General features: G+C 41.8%; 1 protein-coding gene across 13 annotated transcripts in view; it reads left to right on the top strand.

Moving 5' to 3' along the window:
* Nucleotides 1-4,735: 4,735 nt before the first annotated feature.
* Nucleotides 4,736-21,924, top strand: part of LOC109892934 (BRCA2-interacting transcriptional repressor EMSY) — a 34,399-nt gene continuing 17,210 nt past the window's right edge. Inside the window, exons 1-13 of one of the 13 annotated variants that reach the window (XM_020485842.2) lie at nt 4,736-5,329; nt 6,560-6,633; nt 8,200-8,296; nt 8,440-8,539; nt 8,676-8,750; nt 8,875-9,050; nt 9,263-9,418; nt 9,649-9,908; nt 10,377-10,620; nt 16,414-16,632; nt 16,822-16,971; nt 17,167-17,340; nt 21,609-21,745. In XM_020485842.2, coding sequence (XP_020341431.2) covers nt 8,227-8,296; nt 8,440-8,539; nt 8,676-8,750; nt 8,875-9,050; nt 9,263-9,418; nt 9,649-9,908; nt 10,377-10,620; nt 16,414-16,632; nt 16,822-16,971; nt 17,167-17,340; nt 21,609-21,745 — 1,761 coding nt within the window. In that variant the 5' untranslated portion in view covers nt 4,736-5,329; nt 6,560-6,633; nt 8,200-8,226. Of the gene's footprint in view, nt 5,330-5,534; nt 5,777-6,559; nt 6,634-8,187; nt 8,297-8,439; nt 8,540-8,675; nt 8,751-8,874; nt 9,051-9,262; nt 9,419-9,648; nt 9,909-10,376; nt 10,621-16,413; nt 16,633-16,821; nt 16,972-17,166; nt 17,341-21,608; nt 21,746-21,924 lie in introns of those variants that run through there. The other 12 variants (XM_020485836.2, XM_031826834.1, XM_031826833.1 and 9 more) reach the window with 12 other exon arrangements.

The raw sequence follows: 21,924 nt of genomic DNA, 5'->3' as shown, positions 1-21,924 counted from the left end.
CGCTGTACATTTTCAAAAGTGCTAAACAAATAGTTACATTGACTACGTCTGTCCTAGCTTGCTCGTTAATGTCTTAATCGAAATTAGAAACCACATTTCTTTAAGCAAGTCAGCCATATCAGCTATGTTTTTTGAGGCTAAATGAACTGTTTTGCTGCCAGACATGGCTTCGGTTATAGTCAGGTGTAGCAGTGGTAAGATGTTTGGACTGCTGTTGGGACAGCTTTATATAGGCCCTTACAATTTGTTGGGACAGCTTTATGTAGGCCCTTACCATTTGTGGGCACCGCTTGTCACCATTATAGTGCAATTAATGTATTGTTTAGTGTTGTAGCTTTGCTGGCGTACATCCCCCGGGATTTTTTTTTTTTGGGGGGGGGCCCACCAAGATTTACATGCTAAAATCGCCACTAGCTATAGCCATGGTGTGATCCATATTATATAACCTCTATATGGTTTCTCTATAGACCTGGAGGTGCAATGGATGCACGGAGAGAAGGGCCAGGGCATTGGACAGTTCTACATCCCCCATAGTGTGGCAGTAGATAACTATCAAATGAATCAAAATAGGTACTGCAATTCTCAATTAAACCATAAGGTGGGAGCACGACCACAAATGAGTTTCTGATGTTTCCTTGAGATTTACTTTGTGAATGTGCTATCTTGTGGAAAGCAGATTTCAGACTCTTGCTACTGACAATAGAATGCTAATCTATCTCATTTACATATTTCACGAGATATCAATAACCTTGAAATGGTATGCCATTGCCTGAAATCTCATGTAAAAGGCTTAAAAAAATGTATTAAAAAACTTGCTGCATGCAAGATTCGAACTCGTGAAGTAAGTATCACGAGTCAAGTAAGCAAGTCCACTACGGTACAAATGATTATCTTTACACTAATGTGCAGGTGACTTAAATTATTGGCACTTTCAAGAGGGCACGGTTAGCTGCTCTGCCTTCTCACACAAGTAGCCAACACAACAAGCCACGCCACACTCAAATTTTGTGCACAAATCTGTTTATATTAGTGAGCACAACACCACAGATGTCTCAAGTTTTGAGGGAGTGTGGAATTGGTATGCTGACTGCAGGAATGGCCACCAGATCTGTTGCCAGAGAAGTGAATGTTCCTTTCTCTATCATAAGCTACCTCCGTTGTTTTAGAGAATTTGGCAGTATGTCAAACCGGCCTCACAGGAATGGCCGTAGACCACGTGTTTGGCGTTGTGTGGACGAGCGGTTTCAGTGCCCCATGGTGATGGTGGGGTTATAGTATGGACCAGCATGAGCTACGAATAATGAACACAATTGCATTTTATCGATGGCAATTTGAATGCACAGAGATAGCGTGAAGGTATTGTTGTGCCATTCATCCGCACCCTTTGACTCGTGTTTGAGCATGATAATGCACAGCCCCATGTCGCAAGGGTCTGTACACAATTCCTAGAGGCTGAAAATGTCCCAGTTCTTCCATGGCCTGCATACACACCAGACATGTCACCCATTGAGCATGTTTGGGATGCTCTAGATCAACATGTACGACAGCGTGTTCCAGTTCCCACCAATATCCAGCAACTTCTCACAGCCATTAAAGAGCAGTGAGACAACATTCCACAGGCCACAATCAAAAGCCTGATCAACTTTACACGAAGCATATGTGTCGTGTTGCATGAGGCGGTATCTGTGATGCATATCTGTGTTCCCAGTCACATGAAATCCATATATTAGGGCCTAATGCATTTATTTCAATTGATGTAACTCAGTAAAATCGTTGAAATTGTTGCATGTTGCTTTTATATTTTCATTCAGTATAATTTGCTAGCAGAGAGGGTTGCATGATGTAATCTCTTTCCGGGCTATGGAAGATGCACTCTCTTGAGACTTTTCTACTCCGAGGCTGTTTATTCACACTGGCATATGAGATATAGTAGTGTGAGTGTGAGGTATATGTAGTGTGAGGTTAGCGCATCTGAACAGTAATAATTTGGACGGAGTTCTCAATAACTGCTATAGTTTTTTTTTGCGCTCAAAAGCAACACAGGCCTAATAAGGTAGATATATAGATGCATGCTATTTTATGTCAATCATATTGCTGTTTGAAGCCTATAACTAACTTAAAGATAATCTTCTGAAAATGGTCTTATGGTTTGTGGTCTTATGCTACCATCTATTGGAAATATATTTAGCAATTTCAGTATATTTTACCTTTTTGTAAAGTCCCTAGTGTCGATGTCTTCGCCTGCATGGAAATCGAATTAGCATTTTTTTTAAATACCTATGAAAATCCGTCAGTTTTTGATAGAGCTATTTGTTTTTAGCGTGGGGTTTGTCTCAATCCACTGCATCTGCCGATGTTGCCCTTCTGCATCTGTGGTTAAAGGTGGCAGAGCTAGAGCAGTGTTTGTCAGACCATGAGACATAGCCGGTTTGGCCTACAGAAATCTCACAAACACAACACTAATCTGAAGGTAGCCAGGCACCAGTTTAGAAAACGACATAATCTGTTTCAGTAGCTATAGTTAGCTAGCTAACAATATAGCTAGGTGTCATCATCTCAAACAACCCTACTTTTTATTTGATTAAGTCTCTACTAGGTAAAGCCCCGCCTTATCTCAGCTTACTGGTCACCATAGCAGCACCCACCCGTAGCACGTGCTCCAGCAGGTATATCTCACTGGTCACCCCCCAAAGCCAATTCTTCCTTTGGCCACCTCTCCTTCCAGTCCTCTGCTGCCAATGACTGGAAGGAACTGCAAAAATATCTGAAGCTGGAGACTTTTACCTCCCTCACTAGCTTTAAGCACCAGCTGTCAAGGCAGCGCACAGATCACTGCACCTTCCATAGCCCGGAAAGAGATTACATCATGCAACCCTCTCTGCTAGCAAATTATACTGAATGAAAATATAAAAGCAACATGCAACAATTTCACTATAGCTCATCTAATCTACCTCATCCCCATACTGTATTTATCTATCTTGCTCCTTTGCACCACAGTATCTGTACTTGCACATTCATCTTCTGCACACCCTACCATTCCAGTGTTTAATTGCTATATTGTAATTTCTTCACCACCATGGCCTATTTATTGCCTTACCTCATTTGCACATGCTGTTTATAGAATTTTCTACTGTATTATATGTTTGTTTTTCCATTTTTATTTTTAACCTTTTATTTTTCTAGGCAAGTCAGTTAAGAACAAATACTTATTTTCAATGACGGCCTAGGAACAGTGGGTTAACTGCCTGTTCAGGAGCAGAACGACAGATTTGTACCATGTCAGCTCGGGGATTCGAACTTGCAACCTTTCGGTTACTAGTCCAACGCTCTAACCACTAGGCTACCCTGCCGCCCCGTGTAGGTCGCATTTGCAAATGAGAACTTGTTCTCAACTACCAGGTTAAATAAAGGTAAAATAAATGTAGGTCGAACCCATCTATGTGAAGCTAGCCACAATAAGGATTAGCCACAGTAGTGGACTTTACTGTTAGCCTTCAAAATACAAGTATGTCATTGACAATGATGCAAATTAATACAAATCGTAGAATTATGCCATAATTGAATAGATCACACTAGAAGAGGTTGGAATGTTATATAAAATCAACAAAAGACAATAATTTGTTAATTTTATAAAACTTTGTTCAAATCACAATGGATGTATTAGACTTTAGAATTGCATTGGGGGCATACTTATTTCACTGTACAGCCTTACCTATGGAGTGTGGATCAATGGCGTGGGGTATCAGTCTACTCAGTGACACCCAGAGAACATTAGCATCGTACACTGTCGTGAATGCAAGGTCCGATCACTTCTGACACCAATGAAACAGCAGGGAGCAGGTCTCGAACCCACGACCTTCTAGCCCGAAGTCCAGCGCGCTATCGGCTGTGCTGCAAAAGCATGCTCAAGCAGCAGTCGATATCCGGGCTTATAAACCCAGGGTCGTTACAGTACCCACGCAGTCTATTGTGTGTATTGACATGCATATTGCACTGTACAGCTTTACCTAAGGATTGGGGATCAATGAAATGGGGTATCAGTCTACTCAATACCCAATATATTTTTTTCCCCAACGTCCTCCTCAAAGTTATCAGACTCAAAAACATCCACGCAGTATTGTTTCCCCTCTGGAGTAGTGTTCAATACACATTGGTTGACAAATGTGGCTCACTTCATAGTTGTTTCAGTGTCCCACAATAAGAGCTGCTCAGTGTGTGTGCTTGGCCAGTGATAACGTTCCTATAAGACGTAGAGTCGCAAGCTAGCGCGAGGACACACTCTTTGAAAGGGGGGAGTAGTGTAACGACCCTGGGTTTATAAGCGCCGATATCAACTCTGCCGCCCGAGCATGCTTTTGCGGCACAGTGGATAGCGCGCTGGACTTCGGGCGAGGGTTGGAGACCCTTCCGTTTAATTTACAGTACTTTTATTTTGAAAGCAACCCGCAAATTCCATTATTATTGCCTAATCCTTATTGTGGCTAGCGTCACAACACATAACCCGGTCCGGTCGAGCCTCATGAAGCTAACGCTGCTTATAACGTTAGCTTTGGGCAACAGGGTTTAGTAGCTGGCTAGCTATTTATTTTCAAGAACTGAAGTTGAATTTCAATAGGCGAACAAGTGGTTACCTAGATAATACTTACTCACAAGGATTCCTACATCATTGTTAAGAATAATGAAAATGACTGCAGTTTCTACTGGTCATTGTTTTCAGGCTGGTTGTATTCGTGCTAGCTAGGTACCAAGTTAAATCTAGCTACCCAACACAACATTCTATTAAACTGTGTTATTTGACGTGTATCTTTCTGACACCCAAAGACCCAAAACGGCATTCCATAAAAAGATACGTCAAATAACACTTTGATATGTTACATAAAGCTTTTAATTTTACTTGAAGTATATTTTTTGACACGCAAAGACCAAACGGCGTTTCATAGGAAAGTCGGAGCTCTATGTCGAGTTCAAAGCAACTTCGAGCTTTGGAACTCTGTTTCCAACTTCAGTTGTTCAGGACAACTGGGAACTCGGACCAAAACGAGCTCGGAATTCCAAGCCGTGAATCGGTTTTTCCGATCATAAGATCATTGACGTCAATTTTTGACCTAGTTTCTTTCCCCGAGTTCCCAGTTGTCTTGAACCCATCAATTGGAATTCCGAGTTGGATGACCGTTTTCCCAGTCGGGGCTCGTTTTTTTTTGTTTCCAGTTGTTTGAACGCATTGAAGTAAGCGATTTCTCAATTCCAGTTGTTTTGAACGCGGCAATTATACCCGAAGATGGTGGTACGAAGAACGTCAACAGTGACGTAAATGGTCCTAAAACTAGAGGTAGAAAAATCGCCTATTTGGATTGATGTCTGTGCATAACTTTATGAGTTTATTTTTAGAGGTCTTTAAATTATTATGTGTGTAATAAAAAATATTGGCGAAGGCGATTCCTAACTGGATCCATATTTGTTCGAAACAATGGTGATAATTTCCAGTTATGTGTCAATCAAATCCAGGCTTATGTTTAGACAGCATTACTTCAGGCCCAAGTGTTTTGGCGTCGTTCAATCATGGCGGAATGGAAGGTCTATTGAACTGAGGTGGATCCTCAGTAAAGAAAAACATGTATCTGCCATGTTTTGGCGGGTGCAACTGATTTTGGATTCATATGTAGCGAATCGCATGATCCTGTAATTCAGGACTGTCATAACGACGTTGTACTTGTCTCAACACTGCATGGTAAATTGGAAGACGGGAAGTTCCCTCCGAGCTAGCTGAATAACTTCGGTAACGAATCTAGCTAGCTTACTTGCTAGATTTTTTTCTGAGGGATGCTTGGACAATTTTAAATCGTTCATAACAGCAGATATGCAAACACAGTTTAACAAGATATTATACGAATATATACTGAGTTACACCCTTTAACCTGTAACTTTTCGTTCTTCTGCACTGATTGAAGTGGATTTAATAAGTGACATCAGTAAGGGATCATAGACTGACCAGGTGAAAACTGTCATGGAAAGAGCAGTTGTTCCTAATATTTTGTACACCGTGTATATTTGCTGTAATGTTTAAAGTTGGTAAGTTATATATGGCACCCTTTGGATTCGGACCGCAACTTGGATCTAGACTAGGTAGATAGCTACAGTCGTATCGGGATGTGTGAGTCTCCATATTGCAATTACAGCTTCGCTAGTGTAAAGTTTAGCAAGGAATGTTTCAACTAATCTATTCTTGGCGATATTTCTTTCGTTCTTGATTTGGAAGAAATTTGTATTTTTATAAATGTCAGTCCAGTTGCATGTGGTTCTAAAAAAAAAAACAGAAATTCAGAAATATTTTAAATCCAAGTGAGGAATGTCTCATGCATATGTGTCGGTCTTTGTTTTGGTTGCACTGTGACACGCTGTCACTTCTACGTGCGGCGGTGTCTCATAGAAACGAATAATTTCGGCAAAGATGTTGAGAAATGCGAGATGTCTGGCAGCCAAAATGACGAGGGAACTCTTGTCAGTGCAAAAGGTGGATTTAATATCTTTCTATATTATTATTGTTTCATTTTTTTTTTAGAGCCACCTGCAACTGGACACGACATTTATGGTAACATTTTCTTCAGACTCGAGATACGACAAAAGCGTTGCCAAGTAAGTTTCAAGTTAATGTCACATGCACAAGTACAGTGAAATGCCTATCTTGCAAACTCAAAACCCAACAATTCAATAATCAATAGCAATGCATTACTAGAAAAAAAGTGTATCTCCTTATTGCAGTCAAACAGCAGCCTATGTACAACCTTATATTTCTCACGGGCTTCTCCTTCTTCATTAACAAACAATGGCTCCCTTGACAGAGGTCACTTTTTAAAATGATACTTTTATCAAAAACTACAGTTTTTAGCACCCAAAGTAAAGCTTGCAGTTACACGGGACAAACCATAGGTACAAGGAAAGCATGAAATAATGGACATCGACTGGTAGACTCCACTGACACTCATCGCAACTAAACTCTGTTGGAAGGAGTTGAGTTAACTAAGCTAAGAGATCCTGAACCCAATGTCCTGTCGATCCTATTTGTGGTCCGAAGCTAGGCACTTGTAAGCTAGACCCATAGGCAAAGTTCAACCATAAATCTATGCACAAGGATGACATTTAACAATTTCCATTGAACACTTTACAAAACACATTTACTTGAATAACAGTGCAGATGCAAAGGTTGGTAACAGAATGACTGCACATACTGTCAAACTTTGCATCTGTTATTCAAGTTAATGTGTTTTTGTAAAATGTTCTGTGGAAATTGTTAAAAGTAGTCAATGTGCATAGAGTTGTATGGTTTGTTAACTTTGCAATCCTTGGATTTTGTTTGGCATACATTTTAATGGGGGAAATCAGAAGCTCACCATCATTCTGTTACTGTGTAATTGCCCCTAGGCTACTGAAAGAGCTAGCCAACTAGCTATGTCATTGATGTCTAGATGGTAACATAGCTAACCCTAATTTTTGGCTTATTTAAGCCTCTTACTGAAAGCATGGTCAGCAGGTTCCAACTCAGGGAATAAGCGTACTCATAAAATACCTTTAGGTTAATTGGCTTGTTTCAATCTAGTTTCGGACAGCAACTAGGATCTTGACGGGACATTATGTGCCCAATATCCTGTCAAGATGCTAGTTGCATTCCGAAGCTAGTATCAATCCTGATTTGGAAGCCGCTGGCCGTGCTTGTTTATAGTAACATCCAGAATTGAAGAAACTCATTCATTTTGCGGCAGGGTAGCCTAGTGGTTAGAGAGTTGGACTAGGAACCGGAAGGTTGCAAGTTCAAACCCCCGAGCTGACAAGGTACCAATCTGTCGTTCTGCCCCTGAACAGGCAGTTAACCCACTGTTCCTAGGCCGTCATTGAAAATAAGAATTTGTTCATAACTGACTTGCCTGGTTAAATAAAGGTAAAATAAAATATTTCAAATTAAGGATTTGTATTGTATGGATAATCTGGAACACATTTTTATTGTAACCCTGGACAAGCACACCTGATTCAACTTGTCAACTAATCGTCAAGCCCTGAATGAGATGGGTTTTTCCAGGGCTACAACAAAAATGTGTACCGTTTGGGATACTTGAGGATGAGGGTTGGGAAACACTGATCTAGAAGATGACATATGTGCCATGTCCTCTCCTCTTCTGCTCACTCTAAATGTAGTTGATGATTCAGCAGGTGAAACCGCATCTGACCGGCACCATGCCTGTGGTGTGGCCCACCCTCCTTGACCTGGGCAGGGATGAGTGTAAGAGAATTCTCCGTAAACTTGGTAAGACCCTTTCAACTTCTCCGGCCTCTCTGGCTTGCCTCATGCATTAAGTGACTTGTCACTTTCAAAGGACCCAAAATGTTACTGATGTTTCAGAGTGAAAGCAAAGTTGTTTTTAATGATAGCCTGTATTGCTTCAACAGAGCTGGAGGCGTACGCCGGCGTAATCAGTGCTTTGCGAGCCCAAGGCGACCTCACCAAGGACAAGAAGGACCTCCTCGGAGAACTCACTAAAGTCCTCAGGTAAACCCGCAAAGTCACTATTTTCTTTCCATTGCTAGAGGAACATAGGAAATATGGGTCTCTTTGTAAAAACAAACTTTGCCTGTGACTTAATTGCTCATTCATACTTAGCTAATTGTATGGTTGTCTCCCACAGCATTTCAACAGAGCGTCATCGTGCCGAGGTCCGTAGGGCCGTCAACGATGAGCGCCTTACCACCATTGCCTATCAGTAAGTCATGTTACCCCCCCCAAGATGATCAATACTAAAACTACATACACATTATGACTTACTACCAAATACTAGTACACTCATCAGTCCATCAATTTACCATGACAATTCTCTTTTGTCACAGCATGTCGGGTCCCAACAGCTCCTCAGAGTGGTCAATCGAGGGACGTCGGCTGGTCCCCTTGATGCCCAGACTGGTCCCCCAGACGGCATTCACCGTGACTGCCAACTCAGTGGCCAGCGCCACAGCCAATCAGAATGCTTCTCTCTTGCTGCCTGCGGAAACAGGAAATAAAGAAGGTAAGATCACCGACAGCTCAAGGTGGAAATTGCCCTTATCCACAGGTTTAGGATCAGATTACTTTACTCCTAATCATAACTGGAGGGTTATTGGAGATACAAAAATATACCTGCAGGATCAACGGAAGGGGGAGGAAGACTATAAATGATCAATGACTTATCTCTCCTTATAGTGTATTTTTATATGAAGTATGGTTGTTTGTTGTTTGCAGTGGTTGTTTGCTACTCCTACACAACCACCACGTCCACCCCCACCAGTGCCACGGCGCCCAGCGGCAGTGCAACAGCCACGGTGAAATCGCCCCGTCCGGCCAGCCCTGCCTCCAACGTGGTGGTGCTGCCCAGCGGGAGCACTGTCTATGTGAAAAGTGAGTGTCAGAACAGAGATTCCATGTTAGTTTATTCCTTTACTTTGGAAAGAACTGTTTAAGAGCATTGCATTGGTTAAGGGTTCTCTGGTGTAACACTCCTTAAACAGAACCTGCAAATCAGAACAATGCAGAACCTCTTAATGTATCAATACATTTTTTTTGTCTCAAATTCCATTTGTCTCTGTATGTTTAGTTTTTCTCTCCCTCTGTCAAACTCTCACTCCCAGGCGTTAGCTGCTCTGACGAGGACGAGAAGCCACGCAAGCGGAGGCGGACCAACTCCTCGAGCTCCTCCCCTGTGGTGCTGAAGGAGCTGGCCAAGGTTTCCCCTCCCTTGTCCAAGACCATCACCGTGCCAGTAAGCGGCAGCCCCAAGATGAGCAACATCATGCAGAGCATCGCCAACTCGCTGCCACCGCACATGTCCCCCGTCAAGATCACCTTCAGCAAGCCCACCACCCAGACTACCAACACCACCACGCAGAAGGTGAGCAGGAGAGAACTGTCTGTAATTTGTAAGAAAGCCTCTTGTTCTATAATCAGAGTCAATATAGTGAGTTGTGAGACAAATACTATAGGAAAGTTTGAATATGTTTTGTATGATCGTAATTATTGCATAATGTCTGCGAACTGGATGTGCAAGAGATTTTGTACATACACTGAACAAAAATATAAAGCAACAATTTTCAAAGATTTTACTACGTTACTGTTCATATAAGGAAATCGGTCAATTGAAATTAATTCATTAGGCCCTATGTATTTTAATTGACTGAGCTGGGGCCCCACAAAAGGGCTTCATTATAGATAGAAATACTCCTCAGCACCCCCCCCCCTCCAGACAATCCCATTTTTTATTTCAGCCTACACTTTACATGATGCGTTACTATTTTTGGTCAGTATATGAACTTGATTGTACGTGGCTGTATAACTTACTGTATAATATATGATTTGTCAGGTAATCATTGTGACGACCTCCCCAAGCTCCAACTTCGTTCCCAACATCCTGTCCAAGTCTCATTCGCACAACTACGCGGCGGCCATGTCAAAGCTGGTTTCCACCTCCATGCTGACCTCGGCCAGCCAGAAACAGACGGTGTTCATCCCGGCCAGCTCAAGTCCCTCCTTGGCCCCCAACACGATCGCTGTGACCACCGTGGTCTCCTCCAGCCCGCCTGTGCTCATGTCGACCATAGCGCAGAGTAGGTTTGAGTGTCCCGCAATATCAAATTTTACTAGTCATGTTATTGCATTTCGGGTGCAGAGAAATGCTTGTGCTCCAACAGTACAGTAGTATCTGAGTGCCTTAGTATCTAAAAACGATTCACAACAATAAATCTAAAAGTAAAAGAATGGAATATATACAGTTGAAGTCGAAAGTTTACATACACTTAGGTTGGAGTCATTAAAACTCGTTTTTCAACCACTCTACAAATGTCTTGTTAACAAACTATAGTTTTGGCATGTCAGTTAGGACATCTACTTTGTGCATGACACAAGTAATTTTTCCAACAATTGTTTACAGACAGATTATTTCACTTATAATTCACTGTATCACAATTCCAGTGGGTCAGAAGTTTACATACACTAAATTGACTCTGCCTTTAAACAGCTTGGGAAATTCCAGAAAATGATGGCATGGCTTTAGAAGCTTCTGATAGGCTAATTGACATAATTTTTGTCAATTGGAGGGGTACCCGTGAATCAAAACAAATCAGCCAAGACATCAGAAAGAAAATTGTAGACCACCACAAGTCTGGTTCATCCTTGGGAGCAATTTCCAAACACCTGAAGGGACCACGTTCATCTGTACAAACAATAGTACGCAAGTATAAACACCATGGGACCACACAGCCGTCATACCGCTCAGGAAGGAGACGTATTCTGTCTCCTAGAGATGAACGTACTTTAGTGCGGAAAGTGCAAATCAATTCCAGAACAACATCAAAGGACCCTGTGAAGATGTTGGAGGAAACGGGTACAAAAGTATTTATATCCACAGTAAAACAAGTCCTATATCCACATAACCTGAAAGGCCGCTCAGCAAGGAAGAAGCCACTGCTCCAAATCCGCCATAAAAAGCCAGACTACGGTTTGTAACTGCACATGGGGACAAAGTCCATACTTTTTGGAGAAATGTCCTCTGGTCTGATGAAACAAAAATAGAACTGTTTGGCCATATTGACCATGCTTATGTTTGGAGGAAAGAAGGGGAGGCTTGCAAGTCGAAGAACGTTATCCAAACTGAAGTACGGGGGTGGCAGCATCATGTTGTGGGGGTGCTTTGCTGCAGGAGGGACTTATGCACTTCACAAAATAGATGGTTTCATGCGGTGGGAAAATGATGTGATTATATTGAAGCAACATCTCAAGACATCAGTCAGGAAGTTAAAGCTTGGTCGCAAATGGGTCTTCCAAATGGACAATGACCCCAAGCATACTTCCAAAGTTGTGGCAAAATGGCTTAAGGACAACAAAGTCAAGGTATTGGAGTGGCCATCACAAAGCCCTGACCTCAATCCTATAGAAAATTTGTGGACAGAACTGAAAAAGCGTGTGTGAGCAAGGAGGCCTACAAACCTGACTCAGTTACACCAGCTCTGTCAGGAGGAATGGGACAAAATTCAACTTATTGTGAGAAGCTTGTGGAATGCTTCCCAAAACGCTTGACCCAAGTTAAACAATTTAAAGGAAATGCTACCAAATACTAATTGAGTGTAAACTTCTGACCAACTGGGAATGTGATGAAAGTAATAAAAGCTGAAAGAAATCACTCTACTATTATTCTGACATTTCACATTCTTAAAATAAAGTGATCATAACTGACCTAAGACAGGGATTTTTTACTAGGATTTAATGTCAGGTGTTGTGAAACTGAGTTTAAATGTATTTGGCTAAGGTGTATGTAAACTTCCGACTTCATATATATATATATATATTAGATCGAGCAAAATACAGTAGAATGGAATATATTAAATATGAGGTGAGTAAACCAGTATGTAAACATTATTAACGTGGCCAGTAATTCAATGTATATTTTAATTGAACCTTTATTTAACAAGGCAAGTCAGTTAAGAACAAATTATTATTTACAAACCCTAACCCGGAAGACGCTGGGCCAATTGTGCGCCGCTCTATGGGACTCCCAATCACGGCTGGTTGTGCTACAGCCTGGAATCGAATCAGGGTCTGTAGTGACTCCTCTAGCAATAAGATGCAGTGCCTTAGACCGCTGCACCACTCGGCAGCAGCCTCTAAGGTGCAGAGTTGCTTAACTGGGTGGAAGCTGGCGAGTGATGGCTATTTAACCATCTGATAGCCGTAAGATAGAAGCTGTTTTTCAGTCTCTTGGTCGCAGCTTTGATGTACCTGTACTGACCTCGCCTTCTGAATGATAGCAGGGGTGAACATCTTTCATATCGGATGCTGTAGGTGGGCAGGTGGTTTGTCCCCGGTGATGCGTTGGGCAGACCAAACCACCCTCTGGAGAGCTCTGCAGTTGCATGCGATGCAGTTGCCGTACCAGGCTACGCTCTCAGTTATGCATCTGTAAAAGTTTGAGGGTTTTGTGGGCCAAGCCAAATTTCTTCAGCCTCCTGAGGTTGAAGAGGCACTGTTGATTTCAATACAGAAATGGGGCTTCTCAAACATAATATATACTGATTTAAAAAGAGCGGTCCTATAAACACACCTACCCACTAACACATTTTGTTTTTGTAAATGGCAAGTTAAATGGTCAAAGACTGTCCAAATATGGCTGGACCATTTCAGATCGTCAGTGATGTGTATGCCGAGGAACTTAAAAGGTTTCCGCCTTCTCCACTGTGGTCCTTTCGACGTGGATAGGGGCGTGCTCCTTCTGCTCCTTCAGCTCTTTTGTTGACGTTGAGTGAGAGGTTATATTCCTGGCACCACTCTCCCAGGGCCCTCACCTCCTCCCTGTAGGCTGTCTCGTCATTGTTGGTAATCAGCCCTACTACTGTTGTGTCGTCTGCAAACTTGCTTGATGATTGAGTGACAGGCCTGCGTGGCCATGCAGTCATGGGTGAACAGGAAGTACAGGAGGGGGCTGAGCACCCACCCTCGTGAGGCCCCAGTATTGAGGATCAGCGAAGTGGAGGTGTTGTTTCCTACCTTCACCACCTGACGGTGGCATGTCAGGATGTCCAGGATCCAGTTACACAGGGCAGGGTTCAGACCCAGAGCCCCTGGCTGATGAGCTTGGAGGGTACTATGGTGTTGAATGTTGAGCTGTAGTCAATGAACAGCATTCTTACATAGGTATTTCTCTTGTCCAGATGGGATAGGGCAGTGCGATGGTAATTGCATCGTCTGTGGCTTTATTGGGGTGGTAAGCAAATTGAAGTGGTTCTAGTGTCAGGTAAGGTAGAGGTGATATGATCCTTAAACTAGCCTCACAAAGCACTTCGTGATGACAGAAGTGAGTGCTACGTGGTGATATTCCAATAGATGTTAAATGTGTTCCTTCCAGCATTGTACAACAGATGTCAGTTGAATTGAAGAGTTTTACTCAGGATATATTAACAGCCTTCGCCAAATTAGGGAAAGCGTTTGTTGTTGTAGCTACCAAGACCGTTTTATATACAGTACCATTCAAGGGTTGGTCAAATAGCCCTTACACAGCCTCGAGGTGTGTTTGGTCATTGTCCTGATGAAGTACAAATTGTAGTCCTACTAAGCCCAAACCAGATGGGATGGCATATCGCTGCAGAATGCTGTGGTAGCCATGCTGGATAGGTGTGCCTTGTATTTTAAATAAATCACTGACAGTGGCACCAGCAAAGCACCATCACACCTCCCCTCCATGCTTCATGGTGGGAACCACACATGCGGAGATCATCCGTTCACCTGCTCTGTATCTCACAAAGACACGGTGGTTGGAACCAAAAATCTCACATTTGGCCTCATCGGAGCAAAGGACAGATGTCTACCGGTCTAATGTCCATTGCTCATGTTTCCTGGACCAAGCCACTCTCTTCTTCTTGTTGGTGTCCTTTAGTAGTGGTTTATTTGCAGCAATTTGACAATGAAGGCCTGATTCACGCAGTCTCTGAACAGTTGATGATGAGATGTTTTTTACTTGATCTTTGAATCATTTATTTGGCCTGCAATTTCTGAGGCTGGTAAATCTAATGAACTTAGCCTCTACATCAGACGTAACTCTGGGTCTTGCTTTCCTTTGGCGGTCCTCATGAGAGCCAGTTTCATCATAGTGCTTAATGGTTTTTGCGACTGCACTTGAAGAAACGTTCGAAGTTCTTAATTGACTGACCATGTCTTAAAGTAATGATGGATTGTCATTTTCTTTTGCATATTTGAGCTGTCCTTGCAATATGTTCTTGGTCTTTAACCTTGTGGTAATCTTCTGTATGCCACCCCAACCTTGTCACAAAACATCTGATATGCTCAAACACATTAAGAAGGAAATCAAGGCACACCGGTTATTAAGGCACACTGGTTAATTGAAATGCTTTCAAGGTGACTACCTCATGAAGGAGAGATTGCCAAGTGCGTGCAAAGCTGCTCTCAAGGCAAAGGGTGGCTACTTTGAAGAATCTCAAATATAAAATATACTTTGATTTTACACTTTTGGTTACTACATGATTCCATGTGTGTTATTTCATTGGTTGGATGTCTTTACTATTATTCTACAATGTAGAAAATTATAAAAAAGAATGGGGAAAAACCCTGGAATGAGTTGGTGTCCAAACTTTGGACTGGTGCTCGTTGAACATCTAATTCCAAAATCATAGGCATTAATATGGAATTGGGCCCCCCCTTTGCTGCCGTAACAGCCTCCACTCTTTTGGGAAGGCTTTCCACTAGATGTTGGAATGTTGCTGCAGGGACTTGCTTCCATTCAGCCACAACCATTAATGAGGTTGGGCAATTAGACTTGGCTCGCGGTCAGTGTTCCAATTCATCCAAAATGTTTTTGATGGGGTTGAGGTCAGGGCTTTGTGCAGGCCAATCAAGTTCTTCCACACTGATCTCAACAAACCATTTCTGTGTGGACCTCGTTTTGTGCTCGGGGGCATTGTCATGCTGAAACAAGAGAGGGCCTTCCCCAAACTTGCCACAAAGTTGAAGAACAGAATTGTCTAGAATGTCATTGTATGCTGTAGCGTTAAGATTTCCTTCCACTGGAACTAAGGGGCCTAGCCTGAACCATGAAAAACAGCCCCAGACCATTATTCCTCTTCCACCAAACTTTACAGTTGGCACTAAGCATTGGTGTAGGTGGTGTTCTCCTGGCATCAGTCAAACCCAGATTTTTCTGTCTGACTGCCAGACGGTGAAACGTAATTCATCACTTCAGAGATCATGTATCCACTGCTCCAGAGTCCAATGGCGGTGAGCTTTACGCCACTCCATCCGATGCTTTGCATTGCGCATAGTGATCTTATGCTTGTGTGCGGCTACTCGGCCACGGAAAGCCATTTCATGAAGCTCCTGACGAACAGTTCTTGTGCTGACTTTGCTTCCAGAGGCAGTTTGGAACTCAGTAGTGAGTGTTGCAACCAAGGACAGACGATTTTGACATCCTTCAGCACGCAGCGGTCCCGTTCTGTGAGCTTGTGTCCTACCACTTTGCAGCTGAGCCGTTGTTACTCCTAGACATTTCCACATACTACACAATAACTACATTTACAGTTGACCGGGGCAGTTCTAGCACTGCAGAAATGTAACAAACTGAATTGTTGAAAAGGTGGCATCCTATGACTTTGCCACTTTGAAAGTTGCTGAGCTCTTCAGTAAAGGTATTCTACTGCCAATGTTCGTCTTTGGAGTTGCATGATTGTGCTCGATTTTATACACCTGTCAGCAACGGTGTGTGGCTGATATAGCTGATTCCATAAATTTGAGGAGATGTCCACATACTTTTGTATCCATCTATCTATTAAATACACATTTTAAACTGGAATTGTGCATCTCTGATTGGGACACTATTTCCTTTCCTCTCCCTGTACCAGGTGGCTCATCGGCAGGCGTGAAGGTGGCCTCTGCCAGGCTCCCCTCTCCTAAGACCATGGTGAGCTCTCCCACCCAGATTCTGTCCCAGTTCCCCAAGCAGCACCCGCAGTCCCCCAAGCAGCTGCAGCAGGGCTCCCCCATGGGGGCTGGCGCCATGGGCCAGGTCTCCAACACTCCCCCTAGCTCCAAGCCCATCATCCAGATCAAGCAGGAGTCAGGCGAGTACAGGGCGTAAACCCCAAACCCACTGGCGTTAGTACTCTACACTGAGTTTCCCATCTTTCTAATGAGTGTGCAATGTTTCACTTTCTGGATCTTCTCGCCTGAACTTTAAGTGTACAGAAAATCTGGGGTGAGGACAAATATGTGACCTATGTAATTACTTACTTGTCTAATTGTTCCTATAGGTGTAAAAATCATCACCCAGCAAATGCAGCCCAGTAAGATCCTGCCCAAGCCCTCCTCTGCAGGCATGCCCAGCAGCAGCTCCTCCCCCATCATGGTCGTCAGTAGCAACGGGGCCATCATGACCACCAAGCTGGTGTCCCAGCCCACAGGTGTAATTTCTCATAGAAAACTCACTAAACAGACAGAACTCTCGTCCAAACATGTATATAATACTCAATTAAGTTAATTCGTTAGAATATAAAAGCACACAGAACAACACCTATCTATAGATATTGATGTGGTGAAAGAAGACTGTGCTAAGCAAGGCCCTACTTAAATTGAGGAAAAACATTGTTTTTGTTCAGGCACCCAGGCCTCTTACTCAAGGCCCGCCATGAGCTCCACGATTGGAGCCAGGATGGCGACGTCGGCCAGTGGTGCCACCTATGTCAAGACCACCAGTGGCAGTATCATCACGGTGGTCCCGAAGACTCTAGCCACACTGGGCGGCAAGATCATCAGCAGCAACATTGTGTCTGGTGAGACTGGTATTATTATTTTTATACAGTTTAGGGGTGTGAAAGTTTAAACATTTAAACACAATTGTCATATTTCATTTAAAGACAAAATCCCAACTGAAAAACATATAAAATTCTATTCACAGTGCAGTTATCACAAAACTATCATAAAACAGGTCCCGATCAACATCATAGGAAAAAAAGTTAAATAAACAAATACTTAAAACTAGTTAGGGATAGGCGGGACGCAAATGTCTCAACTGGCCAATTGTCAGGGAAAATGCAGAGCGCCAGATTCAAATAAAGTACTATAAAACTTTCATTAAATCACACATGTAAGATAATCAATTAAAGCTACACTCGTTGTGAATCCAGCCAACATGTCAAATTTTAAAAAATGCTTTTCGGCGAAAGCATAAGAAGCTATTATCTATAGCCTGCACCATCTGCACCAGCAGTAAACAAAGGAGTTAGCATATTTCAACCCTGCAGGCGCTACACAAAACGCTGAAATAAAATATAAAACATGCATTACCTTTGACGAGCTTCTTTTGTTGGCACTCCAATATGTTCCATAAACATCACAATTGGTCCTTTTGTTCGATTAATTCCGTCCATACATATCCAAAATATCCATTTATAAAGTGCGTTTGATGCAGAAAAAAACGGCTTACAAAAAACGCAACGTCACTACAAAATATTTCAAAAGTTGCCTATAAACTTTGACAAAATATTTCAAACTACTTTTGTAATACAACTTTAGGTATTTTTAAACGTTAATAATCGATCAAATTGTAGACGGGGCAATCTGTGTTCAATACAGGAATGAAAACAAACCAGCGCCACTGTTCCTAGTTGGCCTACTTCTTCATTGCACAAAGGAATAACCTCAACCAAATTCCAAAGTCTGGTGACATCCAGTGGAAGTGGTAGGAACTGAGAACAGGTTCCTAAGAAATATCCCTTGGCAATAACAAGTCAGGGAACAGAGAGAGGCAAAAAAAACATGAACAGTTAGTCCTCAGGGTTTTGCCTGCTACATTAAGTTCTGTTATACTCACAGACATGATTCAAACAGTTTTAGAAACTTCAGAGTGTTTTCTATCCAAATCAAATATTCTTGGCATGAGTAACAGGAAGTTGAAATTGGGCACGCTATTTATCCAAAAGTGAAAATTCTGCCCCCTAGCCCCGAGGTTAAATTAACCCAACAAAGCTGTAACTTTAGGAGGAGAATATGTATATTTTTCTACTTTATTAACCGGAGCTATAATGCACGAGGGAGAGAAGCAGCAGAGTTACTCACACCATGTGGTGAGTAGCGAGGGGTGCCGGGAGGGGCAACTAAGCCGACTCGTGCTGGCAGACTAACTTATTGCTAGTTAGTTATCTCATCTGATTACATAGTGTCTGTCTTGACTGCATCAAACCGAGATAATTTAGCTAGCTTGCACTAGCTAGGCTTATTTAGACAGTACCAGTCAAAGGTTTGGACACACCGACTCATTCCAGGGTTTTTATGGAATCCTGTAGTAACCAAAACATTGTTCAATCAAAATATATTTGAGATTATTCAAAGTAGCCACCCTTTGCCTTGATGACAGCTTTGCACACTCTTGGCATTGTCTCAACCAGCTTCATGAGGGAGTCACCCGTAATGCATTTCAATTAACCTGTCTAAGACTCAACCCGTTTCGCTAGCGGAACCCCTCGCCAACAGCCAATGAAATTGCAGGGCGCCAAATATAAATCAACAGAAATCTCATAAATCAAATTTCTCAAACATACAAGAATTAGGCACCATTTTAAAGATACAATTCTCGTTAATTAGTCTGATTTCAAAAATGCTTTACAGCGAAAGCTCCACAAACGATAATGTTAGGTCACCACCAACTTCCAGCCAAAGAGAGGAGTCACAAAAAGTACAAATAGAGAGAAAATGAATCACTAACCTTTTGATGATCTTCAGGAATCCCAGGAATCGCAGTTCTACAATAAATGCTTGTTTTGTTCACTAATGTCCATTTATGTTCAAATAGCTTATTTTGTTAGGGCGTTTGGTAAACAAATCCAAAAGCGAGTTCTGGTCCAGCCGGACAAAAAGTTCAAAACGTTATATTACTGGTCGAACAAACTTGTCAAAAAAGTATAGAATCAATCTTTAGGATGTTTTTATCATAAATGTTCAATGTTCCAACCAGAGAATTCCATTGTCTGTAGCAATGGAACGAGAGATACCTCGTGAAAGCGCGTGACTGAGAATGAGGCTGCAGGCAGACCCCTTAGTCAAACAGCTCTCATCCGGCCCCCATTCACAGGAGCAGCCTGAAACAACGTTCTAAAGACGGTTGACATCTAGTGGAAGCCTTAGGAAGTGCAAAATAACCCATATCCCACTGTGTATTTGATAGGGGTGAGTTCAAAAACTACAAACCTCAGATTTCCCACTTCCTGTTTGGATTTTTTTCTCAGGTATTTGCCTGCCATATGAGTTCTGTTATACTCAGACATCATTCAAACAGTTTTAGAAAATTCAGTGTTTTCTATCCAATACTACTAATAATATGCATATACTAGCATGTGGGACTGAGTAGGAGGCAGTTCACTCTGGACACGCTATTCATCCAAAAGTGAAAATGCTGCCCCCTATCCCAAAGAAGTTTTAACAGGTGTGCCTGTTAAAAGTTAATTTGTGGAATTTCTTTCCTTCTTATCTTAGAACTACCCATCCCGGATCCGGTATATTTGTTATCAGCAACCGCTGAATAGCATAGCACAACAGTCATAACAGTCATTCATTCAATCACTAGTGAAACACAGCTTAGCCTTTTGTTAATCACCCTGTCGTCTCAGATTTTGAAATTATGCTTTACAGCGAAAACAATACAAGCGTTTAAGTTTATCGATAGCCTAGCATAGCATTATGTACACTTAGCATCAGGAAGCTTGGTCACGAAAATCAGAAAAGCAATCAAATTAACCGTTTACCTTTGATCTTCGGATGTTTTCACTCACGAGACTCACATTTAGACAGCAAATGTTCCTTTTGTTCCATAAAGATTATTTTTATACCCAAATGCGACAAACGTCGGTATTTATGTTCAGAAATCCACAGGAAAGAGCGGTCACGACAACGCAGACGTATATTCCAAATAATATCCATAATGTCCACAGAAACATGTCAAACGTTTTTTATAATCATTCCTCAGGTAGTTTTTAAAATATATATTCGATAATATATCAAGCGAGTGTGTAGGTTTTTCAATAACAACGGGAGGAACAATGGCGGCTTCACTCTGTAGCGCAAAAACTCACTCTGAGAGCCCCCACCTATCCACTTGCGCAATGTGATCTTTCACGCTCATTTTTTCAAAATAAAAGCCTGAAACTGTCTTCAGACTGACACCTTAGGGAAGCCAGAGAAAAGGGAATCTGGTTGATATCCCTTTAAATGGAGGATAGGCATGCAAACGAACAGAAGGGTTTCAAAATAAAAGGGCACTTCCTGATTGGATTTTCCTCAGGGTTTCGCCTGCAATATCAGTTCTGTTATACTCACAGACAGTATTTTGACAGTTTTGGAAACTTTAGAGTACTTGCTATCCTAATCTGTCAATTATATGCATATTCTAGCATCTGGTCCTGAGAAATAGGCGGTTTACTTTGGGAACGTTGTTTTTTCAAACATAAAAATAGTGCCCCCTAGCTTCAAGAGGTTAAAGGAACATAACGTTTTTAAAAAATATTGGGATTTACCTTAGTAGTGTTACTACTAAGTGTTGCAAAGAGAAGTAATATAACCAGTAACGTTTACAGGATTTTGGAAGCTTTCAAGGATTTTGGATAATTGTCATAACATGTAAAATATATTTTTTTATATGAAAAATAGAATCACAAAGCTGTGAAACATTATCTTATGTATAACCCATTACCATTGCTGTTTAATACAAATATTTCTGTGTGTGTTATTTTAGTACATAATATCTTTGTTGTAAATGCTTTGGGCCCTAACTAGTGAAGAAACTCATGGACACAGATATAGAAAAATATATTATTACATATTTTAAGAAGTTATGTAATTTACCAACGTTTACATAGGTTACCAATATTATCTGTTAATCACCAAAAAAGTATTAAAATTCTGATAATATTGATAAATTACCTGGTGTTTTGCAACCCTAAGTGTTACCAATTCTGACAGACAATTCTGCAACTGAATGTTCAAATTATAGTGACCTTAAAAGGTTGTGTTTTGGCAAACCTTTTAGATCTTTGCCCCTCCATTGCAGGTACAACAACTAAGATCACCACCATTCCCATGACGTCCAAGCCCAATGTTATCGTGGTGCAGAAGACTACTGGCAAAGGAACGACCATCCAGGGTCTGCCTGGCAAGAATGTGGTCACCACATTATTGAACACAGGGGTCAGTTCAACATATTTTTTATTATTAATTAAGCCATTTTGTGATGTTACATTTTTATCTAGATTGTAATGATTTATTTCAGAATCTTTCAACTGTATTGACCCGACAACTTATTTTAGGTTTACAGGTAGTTCTAGTTTAGCCTTTCCGTCTGATCAGTCTATTGCTTTAAGCTTCAT

The sequence above is a fragment of the Oncorhynchus kisutch genome, linkage group LG6, assembly GCF_002021735.2.
Source record: "Oncorhynchus kisutch isolate 150728-3 linkage group LG6, Okis_V2, whole genome shotgun sequence".
Taxonomy (NCBI): Eukaryota; Metazoa; Chordata; class Actinopteri; order Salmoniformes; family Salmonidae; genus Oncorhynchus; species Oncorhynchus kisutch.
The sequence above is the reverse complement of the archived record's forward strand: the minus strand, read 5'-3'. Positions and strand labels throughout refer to the sequence as shown.